The following is a 10,826-nucleotide window of genomic DNA, read 5'->3' on the forward strand; positions in this document are numbered from 1 at the left end:
TTCGCCGATGCGATGACTACGGCAGGAGCCCCCCGAGTCCGTGTGGCTGTGGCGGATCCTGCGACTCTCCCGGCAGTGATCGAGATCGTGGCAGGTGCCGGCAGCATCACCCAGAGCATGGTAGTCACCGGACAGCCAGGACAGTGTCTGAGGTGTCACGGCTTTGGGCACCTAGCGACTGTTTGCCCACGCTTCGCCAGCTTTTCTCGGCCTCCCTCGCCCGCCCCCCTCTTCGCCCCCTCCCCCCCCCTCCGGGCAGCCACGCCAGGAGGAGCAGAGGCAGCCGGAGCCCGGACCAGAGATAGCTGGCGGCTGGACTGAGGTTAGAAGGAAAAGAGGAAAGAACAAGAAGATTTCTGATAAGGGCAAGGAGGCAGAGGTTACCCTGCAGCTGCACCACCTCAGAGACCCGACAGGCAGCCGCCGCAGGGACATGGGAGAGCATCTTCTTCGACGGTAGCCAGCCCTCCACAGCCTCAGGTCCCCCTCTCTTCCTCTCCCCAACCTCTTCCCATTCAGCCCCAGTCCATCCCCCAACTGCACCCCATATCTCCCGACTCGCAGCTTCAGCCCCCTCCTCGTCCTCCTCAGTCTTCTCCCCCTCCTTCTCAGCCCCAGCTCCAGATGCAGCCCCATCCCTCCCCCCCCCCCCGCCTCTTTCAGCTCTCCCGCAGAGCTAGCTGCACGAACGGTTCCTCAGCTGAGGGCAGCCCCCGCTCCCCCTCCTCCGCTAGCCGCCCTTGAGGAGTCTGAGCTGCCTATTCCCCAGCCTCCTCCCCCTCCCCCTCCGCTGGCAGGACACCCTGAGTCTACACCACCACCGGAGCAGGCTTCTCCGTCCGCTAGCCCCTTGGTGGCAGACTCTGACGGGCCTCAGCTTCAGGAGAGAGAGCTCCCCTGCGACTTTTACAGATCTGGCCCCTGGGACTACTTGGATGTGGCCGACCTCGGGACCTTCCCTGCTTGCCTCGACATCAGTATCTTCCTGCTCCGCAAAGGGGCGGATGGGAAGATAGCCGCCTTGGCCCCTAGGGATGGCCCTAGCTTTGCTTTCACGTTCCTTAGCGATGGCACCGAGACCTGGACAGACGACTCGGTCTGGGAGGCTCTCAGGGAGCAGACGCATGCTCAAGTTTGCTCATGGATAGGCCCGTCCGATGGGCAGCTTCTCGAGACTCAGTGGTCCGAGGGTGACGTGCGCCTACGGTGGCGTTGTGCCGCCAAACGCTTCAGACTGATTGTGATCCTCAGGCCCCCCTATCTTGGCCCCTCCCCCAAGATGTCAGAGCCTGGACTCCTCAGAAACTCCGCGCCTTCTACGGGATGTCCACCTCAGAGATCTCGAGCTGGCTCGAGAAAGCTTTCGTTCATGGTACCAAAGGCCTCTCACCTTTGCTGACGGTGTTGAAGGACGGGCAGGACGACCCCGCTTCCCCCTCCAAACCTTCCCATAAGCGCCAGCGCCTCCACTCCAAAATGTCAGCTTCTTCTTCGACTTCGACCGCGAGCAGACAGTTGTTCGCAGCCTCCCAGTCCTCACCATGAGCCTACACCTCGTATCCTGGAATGTGAACGGGTTTCACTCTTCTGGCACCCGTGGTCCTAGGAAGCTCATTTTGAGACAGGAACTTCAGCCAGCAGTGATTGGTCGTTTGGATGTACTTCTCCTCCAGGAGCACAAGCTTTCGGCGGCTCACTCCCGTAGATGCGGGAAGATTCTCCCTGGTCGCTCTCACACTTATTGGGAGCCCTCGATCGGCGCACTGGGGAGGAGTGGTGGTGTCTATACTTCCGTGGGAGAGCAGCTAGCCCAAGGAGTTTTCGGTCATGGCACATTGATACCAGGTCGTGCCCTTTGGGTAGGCCTGGAACTGGAGGGCTCCAGAGTTGGAATCCTCAACATTTATGCTCCCATAGATCTCCGTTGTAGAGCCACCTTTTGGAGGACACTTACAGGGATTCTCCCATACATGGATTCCTGGATTGTTGGAGGTGATTTCAACAATCTGGAGACCTTGGAGGACCAGCAGGGCAGAGGACCGGAGTTTACAGGTATGTCTCAAGCAGAGCAGTCCGCTTGGGACTCTTTTATCTTTGCGACAGGAGGAAGGGACTGCTGGCGAGACCCGTCCTTTCGACGTTGGCACGGGAGCTTGGACTTCTCGTGGGGCTTCCGCAGGGAAGGAGGCAAACTCCTAGAGAGGCTGGATAGATTTTATGTTAGTGATTGGGCCATCAGCAGAGGCGGTCAGGCCGGTATAGTTCCAGGAACGACACTTTCCGACCATGCGCCTGTGCTCTTATCATTAGATTCGGCAGCTCACGCCCTTCCCCCCTGCTCATGCCGGATTCACGACTCCATTTTCTCGAGGGAGGACGTGCGCAACAGTATTTGCAGTCTTTGGGACAGAGACTCGGGTGAGTACACAGATCTGGTTGATTCGGTGGCGCAGGCTTTGCAGGAGTCCAGCCAGATCTGTCAGCTCGCAGCCCTACAGGTTCGACAGGAGTGGTGGGATAGAGAGAGAGCTCATCGGAGGGACCTCGCCTCCATTCAACGACTCCAACAAGCATCCCCGGGCTCGGAGGAGCTTCGGATCCAGGCCCTTCGAGCCAGAGCCCTTCTTGAGGAGACACTCCAGCGTCGCTCAGAGTTTTCCTATCACGCCTCTCTCTCCTTCTGGGCTCGGAAGGGTGACCGGATGTGCAGGGAGTTCTTCAGGACGCATGGCCAGAGAGCTGCAGGTGATCAGCTTCAGAGTCTCAGGACAGCGGAGGGACACATCGTTACGGATCCGGGAGAGGTCTTGGGGTTGGCCATCGACTTCTACAGGACCCTTTTCCAGCAGGAGCCGCTTGCTCCTCGTACTCGTCGTACCCGTGAGGAGGTGTGGAGGCACACTCCTTCCTTGGTCCAGCCTAGCATGCAGGCGACGTTGGCACCGTTTACCACGGATGAGATGCTGGAGGCCTTGATGGCCATCGATGGACAGAAGTGCCTAGGTGAGGATGGGCTATCCCGAGCATTCTTCACCTCCTTCTGGGACCAAATCCATCAGCCCCTCCTAGCAGCGATTATATGCCAGAGAGCCTCTCCTCGGGACTGATTTGCCTCATCCCGAAGGGAGGAGATAGACAGGAGATCCGTCAGTGGCGCCCGATCACTCTCCTTACCACTGCCTACAAAATCCTCGCCAAGATGATCAACGCCAGAGTTCGGCCTCTACTTCCCGACCTCATTCATGACACTCATTGTCCAGGATCACAGTATCCTGGATAATGTCTTCACCTTTTCAGAGGCGGCGGAGTGGGCTCAGCACAACGAATCACACCTTGCCATCCTACTTCTCGACTTTGAGAAGGCCTACGATCGAGTGGACTGGTCCTTTCTGGAGGGGACTCTGGAGCGGCTAGGTTTCCCAGCAAGTTGGATTCAGGGTATTTCAGCTTTGTACAGGACAGCTTCTAGTAGAGTCATCATTGGAGGCAGGATGGGTGAGCGTTTTAGCTTGGAGAGATCAGTGCGTCAGGGCTGCCCCCTTGCTCCTTACCTGTTTCTCTTCTTCGCCAAGGCTATGACTTACTACCTTCGGGCGAGGTCTACAAGGATCAGGGGTGTTCGCCTTCCCCTCCGGGAGGACACGGAGCTCTTGGACTCGGAGTACGCGGATGACACAACCCTGTATGTCCAGGACGATGAGTTGATGCTGGAGAGGGTGAGGATGGCCCTAGAGGTCTTCTGTTCGGCTGCTGGTGCGAAAATCAACTGGAACAAATCAATTGGTTTTCTCACAGACCCCGGGGCGCATTCTCAGTGGGGGAGGTTTTTGGGTTTCAGGTGGATCCCACTGAGACAGACAACTAGATACCTGGGTTTTCAAGTCAGCCTGGACATCACGCCAGCTCAATAGTTTCTCCCAGTGCTAGATTCCATCCGACGGAAGCTAGCTTTCTGGAGCACTGCTAAGCTTTCCCTTGCAAGTCGTGCCTTGGTAGTCAACCAAGTCCTCCTTGCCACGGCTTGGTATGTGGCTTCCTGTTGGTGTTTCTCGAGATCCAGCATGGCACAACTTAGGAGGCTGGTTCAGAACTTCCTTTGGTCCGGGGAGGATGACCTCAGAGATACCAGAGCCAGGGTTGCTTGGCAGACAGTCATTCTTCCGCAGGCTGAGGGAGGCCTGGGGTCATCGATCCAGAGCTTCAGAGTCAGGCCTTGTTAGGCAAGTTAGTCATCCGCGGTTTGACCCCGGGGGGGCAGACGTGGAAGATGTTACTTCAGCAGGGGGTCGGTTCTTGTGTCCCGTGCCGAGGTGGAGTGGCTCCCGTCCCTCAGGTGGATCTTCACTTCCGCCCCGCTCACTCAACCCCGTTCCCCACTCGTTCGTAGCCTCCTCATGGTTTGGAGGCGGCTCCGCCTCAGTCTCATTCAGTCCCCTCCCCGCTGTCAGGAGGAGATCGATCGCCAGCCGCTTAACTGGAATGATCAGGTCAGAGATGCCGAGGGCCTTTAGTTGGGGAAGAGATCACATATCAGGTGGGATGGCTGGATGAGGGGGCCACGCCGGTCCCTTCGAGTTTGGAGGGACACATACAGACATTTGGAGATGGCTGATCTCGCAGACGCAACTGGAGGTGCACGTGGAGCCCAGGCGAGATGCATGGAGATTGATGGCGCGATCCCAGCTGATTGGTTGGTTCCACCTGAGCCTCAGATCCTCATGCCTGGTGACGACCGTTGGCTGGGACAGTTCACCCCCCGTGGCATCCCACTGGTGGTCGAAGGACGTATGGATGACTCCTCTATTTCCTTCTTCGCGGTTATGGGGGATGGACTCAGGAGAGAGGATGCGCTCATCGACCCCCTACTCCCATGGCAGAGGGTTCGGGTCGTAGGCCTTTTGGGGAAGGTCTGGCGTACCAATCCTAGCATTGAGCAAGATCAGATGCAGCTTTGGCGACTCTGGCTCTAGGAGGGGCGAGACTTGTCAGAGCTTGATTGGGACCCAGGAGAGTGGAGTTGGCCAGAGATTGTGACAGGACAGGGGCCGACCTCCTTTGCCTACAGCACGACTTTGGACAGGCGAGTTCTTGGGAGGATGCAGAGCCGCCCCCCCACCCAGCGGCCCAACTGGTATGCACAGGGTATTTCCAAGTTCTTTTTGCAGGCCTTCTGGAAGGCCTTGTGGGAGAGCTGGCGGCCGCGGAAGATCTACTTCCTGTGGCTTCTTGCCCACAAAGGTCTTCCAGTGGGGAGTTGGTTGCGGCAGATAGGCCAAGACGGATGCTGTCAAAGCCGCCCCCCCACCCAGCGGCCCAACTGGTATGCACATATTTCCAAGTTCTTTTTGGAGGCCTTCTGGAAGGCCTTGTGGGAGAGCTGGCGGCCGCGGAAGATCTCCTACTTCCTGTGGCTTCTTGCCCACAAAGGTCTTCCAGTGGGGAGCTAGTTGCAGCAGATAGGCCAGGACGGATGCTGTCAGATCTGCCATCAGGATGAGAAGTCACCAAAACATTGCCTGTGGAGCTGCACTCGCGCCCAGGAAGTGTGGAGGTGGACTTTCGGGATTCTTACTCGCGCAGCACCGAAGCTAGGTTTGATCACTTGGGACGCGTTCTATTGGTGCAGCACCGCACCTGGTCTTCATCACTTATTCGAGGCATGCCAGCAAGACCCCACTTTCCTTATCACACAGGGGACGTGGGGGGTATCCCGCAACACCTAGCAAAGGCTGATACAGGAGTTCAGGAGAGGCAGCCAGTCTGGGAGATTATTAGCAACATCGCAGAGTGGCACATTTGGACCTCGCATTGCACGCAGATCCTCGCCGGCACCTCCTTATCGACTGCCGAGATCATGACGGATATTTGGAGCGAGATTATTCATACCCTCAGAGGCCAGTGGGACCAGATTCAGTGAGATTCCCGGGCCGGCCGAGAGAAGCGGAGACGCTTCCTCCGGGCTTGGGACACAGGGCCTCTTCTTCGAGCAGACTTCGCAAGGCCTTCGGTGGCGCTACTCACCACCCCGATGGCTGTTCAATCACACTCGCCTTATCCCGCAGTGAGAGAGTGATTTATTTTGTTACCTTTTAGGGCTGTGTCCGATTTGTGAACGCAGCCGTCAACTACAAGCTGACCTTTTGTATCTTGTTCTTAAAGTAATATAATTAGCACTGTTTTTTCGGCAAAAAAAACAAATAGTTGGGAAAGTAGTATATTGAATGCCTACGTCAAAGGTCCATGTAACTTTAGTAAAACCAAACCTTTGCAATGTTTTTTCTAAATACTAGTTCTAATGGACCTCAATCTCTACCCCGTGTTCCATGAACTTTGAAAATTCAAGCTATTTATACTTGCTTCCACACGAAGCTCTCTCTCTCTCTCTCTCTCTCTCTCACTCACCTTGGATTTTCATTTTTGGAAGCGTTTAAAGTCCTCATTCTTGAGAGCCTCTTTTCTGATATTGGAGCACATACCTTTGGTAAGATGCAATAAAAGCATCCTTTTAGGGAACGGGTGACCTCCTCTACAAGGAGTTTGACTGACCATTACGGCAACAAAATCAACATTGAGCACTTTGGCAGGCATTTAGGGATCGTTTAGCTTTCTTTCTTCCCTGTGTCAATTGCAGGTACCTTTGAGAGCCCAAATTTCCTAGCAAAATACCAATCCCTTATCCATAGGGGCATATAGTACAAAAGTAGGTATGTTGTTGAAAGGTAGCCATAAACAAAGCATCTTGGAGGATTCTTTTGTAAGACTGCATCAATGGCCTTTCTGGCAAACTCAGCTGTTGGAGTAGAACGCATTTGCTGGGAGTACCTGGTCCTATTGCTGATAGCAGCCTCATAGGGCTTATAGATATCCAGATTCAGACCATCAAATATAGATGCTGTTCTGTTCCCAATATTGGATACCACAGCTCCTGGTGTCACAAGGATGACTTGCACCCCAAAGGGCTTCAGCTCAACCCTACATGTTCATCATAAAGAAATAAGTAAGATTTGCTTGGTAAGGCAAACGTAGAAGCAAGCTAAGCAGACCTTCATGAAGAGGAGAGAAGGACACTTGTTAGATTCTTTGAACAGTATATAGGTCTTTTGATCAACAAATATTACTTTTTTTTTTTTGGTATGAAATACAAATATTACGTTCACTCCCTTCAGAATATCATTGCAACGTTGCAGCATGCCCTGACAAACAACAGACTTCTTCAAGAAAGGCCCTGCCACTCTTCCCAGTTTATGAGGCTTGATCCTAAGCCAAACATAGCCCAACCAAGGCCATACGTAATGGTACGCACCTCCTTATTCAATTTCTTGTACGCATAGATGGATGTAACATATCAATTCAAAACAGTGGATTCTCTAATGTAACACAGTAGTTACGAAGATCGCTTTTACCCTTTCTTGAAAAGCTATCGAGAAGGCCCAAGAGAAGTGAAAATCCCTATGCGAAATAATAGGTAGAAGTTTACAAAAGAGAAAAGCGCTCTCTCTCTCTCTCTCTCTCTCTGAGCTGCCCTGCTGCACACAGGATCTGGCAGGGAGCCCTTTGGATAGTGGCTCCGTTTCTGCAACGCTAGCTTAATGAGATACGATTGTTTGCAAAACGTACCTCAGACTGTCTGTCAGCGCATGTAGTGCAGCTTTTGATGAAGCGTAACCTCCAGACCAGATACCACACGCAAATCCTCCGACACTTCCGACGTTTACAATTTTTCCCTGTCGTGCCTTCACCATATAAGGAACCACAGCCTGGATCAAAGCGACTGGACCTGTTGGCAATGCGAGCACATTTAAGCAAATCGGACCCCGAGATTTCAGTCCAAATGATTAGCTGCTTGATCTTTGTCACACAAACGACAACAAACGTGTTCCCAGAACTGTCGCGCAACGCTGAGCCAAGAGGAAGGCATACCAAACACGTTGGTTCGGAAGGTGCTTTCTAAGAGGGAGAGGGGCAACTCGGCGGTAGGGGCGACGCAGGGGACGCCAGCATTGTTGATGAGGATGTCGATACGGCCATGGGCGTTGATGATGGAAGTGAGAGCGAGGGAGATGGAGTCGGGGGAGGACACATCGAGGGCGAGCAAGCAGATGTTGGGGTGGTGGTGGAGGAGAGACAAGGAGGAGAGGGAGCGGCTGGAGGCAAAGACGAGGAAGCCATGGCTGGCGAGCTCGAGGGCGAGGAAGTGGCCGATGCCACCATTGGAACACCCGGTCACTAGAGCCACAGGCACACCAGCAGCAGCAGTCGCCATAGCTTTTAGTAACGATCTCCTTGAGTTGGTGACCTAGTAAGGATCTCCGGATTTGAAACCAGATTTGCCAGAGGCGGCTCAAAATAATTGAGGGTGTTTAGAGTCTCTCTCTCTCTCTCTCTCTCTCTCTCAGAGGAGGCTCTTGATGGTGTTTAGAGTCTCTCTCTCTCTCTCTCTCTCTCTTTCTCCACGCTCATGCTTGCACAATCTTGCCCATCCATGATCATTCCGTGTACCCCACTCGGAGCACCTGTAAAATTTGGCAGGTGGCACCTATTTTGTCTCTAAAAAAGGGTTTTTAAAGGCTTAGCCCTAACCTCGTTGCTTGGCAGAAACAACTTGTCACGAGAGCAAGTCACTAAGAACATTAAGACCAACATCACAAGTCTTATATGTTCTGCCATCACGGCCCTCCATCCCACTGGGAACATCATGACTATTATCACTAATATCATCAATTTTTATTATTGCATTACTTATCCCATCGATCACTTCATTTATTTTTCTTTGCGGTCCCATATTATCATTCTCAACATAGATGAGTCTTCTATACTGGTGAGCATGTTCGAGTCACTTGCAACACAAGACAAGTCTTCTATGTTGGTGAGCATGTTCGAGTCACTTGCACACAAGACAAGTCTTCTACACTAATAAGCACGTTTGAGTCACTTGCACATGTTAGATATGTTCAATGCTCCACCCTCCTGATAACCACCAGTGGTCCAAGGTGCTCAAGTTGTAAGGCCCCCATATGAGGAGAAGCCATGTGTGAGCCCAGGACACTCGATGGATCTTGACTTGCATGTCAAATGAGGTCTATGAATGAGACCGTTGATGGTAGAAAGGTGATTGTGTGGGAGCCCCTTATTCTTGCTAGGGCTTGGGGATTCGGGGGCGAGAGCCCTCGAGGCGACGGTAGAGGGAATATTCCTTGAATATTCCATGGACGACTAGGCGGTTCCACCAACTAGGTTGACTGGTGGGCTCCACCGACTAGGTCGACTGGTCGACTCCACTGACTACGTTGATCCGACTACTACCCTCATAGCTATAAAGAGGCCACCTCCCCAGTCCATTGTATCAGATCAGTCCAGATCTGATTAGATCTTCCAGCTAGTAGCTCTTCACCTAGTATCTATCTAGATCGCCATCTAAGCTTCACTATGGGAGCGCACGGGTGGACAGAGCCATCATCTGTACTACATCACTATTGAAGGAAAAGTTTGTTCCTCTCCAGTTTGCTGTGTAGTCTCTATTCTTTGTTCAATTTTTGTTCCGCTGCACCATGTAATTTAACATGGTATCAGAGACCAGGCGGCTCTAAGGATCAAAGAATAGAATAGAGATGAGGGCTTCAATAGCATACAGAGTGATGGCAACAGGAAGCGACTCAACATGAAGCAACTCGAGTTCAGCAGCTGCTGCTGCACTAACAATCCAGGCATTGAGGATTCGCCCACTAGCCTTCACTGAAGGCAAGCTAGATGGTACGAACTACACTCTGTGGAAGTTTAAAATTACTGCTATTCTGGATTCATATGAACTTCTGGAGAGAGTACTGAGGACTGACCCAGAACCACAAGGAACCCCCGACCCATCAAATCCGAAGAGTACGATATATCCTAATGCCGACCTTCTACGAGCTTGGAAACGCAGGAATGCAGATGCTCTGTGTGCCCTGGTTACAAGTACTACTGATAGTGTTTTGACCTTGATTCAGCACACATCTAAGGCAACTATGGCCTGGAACATATTGAAGAGTCAGTATGAGACACGGAATCAGACAAGGATCCAAAACCTGGAGAATCAGCTCGTAGCTGAGAAGTTTAATGAAGGAGAGACAGCGGAGGCATTCATAACCTGAATAAAAAATTTGTGTGACTAGATGGTTGGTGCTGGGATACAAAAGACTAGCGAAGAGCTAGCTCAGCGGTGTCTCCGGATATGTCCACCAAGGTTTGATGGACTGATAACAGTGCTTAACACTCGGGTGAGACCCCAGCCATTGTCATTTGAGGAGTTCCGTGCTTTACTTATGGAGGAGGAATTGAGGCTTAAAGCTCGAGATGGAGGCGGCAATGGGGATGCTGCATTCTCTGCCACTGCGAAAGGCAAAGGTGGTTCCTCCACCAAAGGTGAGTCCTCTACTAGTGGTCACAAAAAGAAGAAGGGCGGCAAGAAGAAGTTTCAGGGAGAATGCTTCTATTGCAAGAAGAAGGGCCATATGATTGCAAATTGTCGGGTCAAGAAAGCATATGAAAAGAATGGTACCTTGAAGAAGATAAGGGGAAAGAGATAGCTAACACAGTGGAAGCAGAGTTGGATCTATTTCTGGCCATTGAGGAAGAGTGTTCCTCAGTTCAAGAAGCTTCAACCACTGATTCATGGGTGTTGGATAGTGGTGCCTCCCGTCACATGACCTGCAATGTTTCTACAAATGGAGATATTAAGAAACTATATAATGTGCTGTATGTTCCACAAATCAAGAGAAATTTGCTATCAGTAGCTTCCATAACTGACCTTAACCATGAGGTGAGGTTCAACAAGATAGGAGCAAAAATTC

At 52.3% G+C, this 10,826-nt stretch overlaps 1 protein-coding gene across 1 annotated transcript; it reads right to left on the bottom strand.

Annotated features, from left to right (window-relative positions):
* Window positions 1-6,577: 6,577 nt before the first annotated feature.
* LOC147897088 (short-chain dehydrogenase ptmH-like) lies at window positions 6,578-8,411 on the bottom strand. The gene is made up of 3 exons (XM_087381907.1): window positions 7,921-8,411; window positions 7,618-7,777; window positions 6,578-6,972 (listed from the first exon to the last, which is right to left on the bottom strand). Exons 1-3 carry the CDS (start codon window positions 8,261-8,263, stop codon window positions 6,600-6,602), a joined length of 876 nt encoding a protein of 291 aa, XP_087238033.1. The 5' UTR covers window positions 8,264-8,411; the 3' UTR covers window positions 6,578-6,599.
* Window positions 8,412-10,826: the final 2,415 nt, after the last annotated feature.

This window comes from Dipteris shenzhenensis, chromosome 11, assembly GCF_047967505.1.
Source record: "Dipteris shenzhenensis isolate YYH24624 ecotype China chromosome 11, Dip_SZ_1.0, whole genome shotgun sequence".
In the NCBI taxonomy this organism is placed as follows: Eukaryota; Viridiplantae; Streptophyta; class Polypodiopsida; order Gleicheniales; family Dipteridaceae; genus Dipteris; species Dipteris shenzhenensis.

Excerpts from the sequence above, each read along its gene's own strand:
- LOC147897088 (XM_087381907.1), bottom strand. The coding sequence starts at position 8,263 with ATGGCGACTGCTGCTGCTGGTGTGCCTGTGGCTCTAGTGACCGGGTGT. Across the intron at positions 7,778-7,920 it reads CTTCCGAACCAACGTGTTTG|GTCCAGTCGCTTTGATCCAG; the intron begins GTATGCCTTCCT and ends CATTGCCAACAG. Across the intron at positions 6,973-7,617 it reads GCGCTGACAGACAGTCTGAG|GGTTGAGCTGAAGCCCTTTG; the intron begins GTACGTTTTGCA and ends ATGAACATGTAG.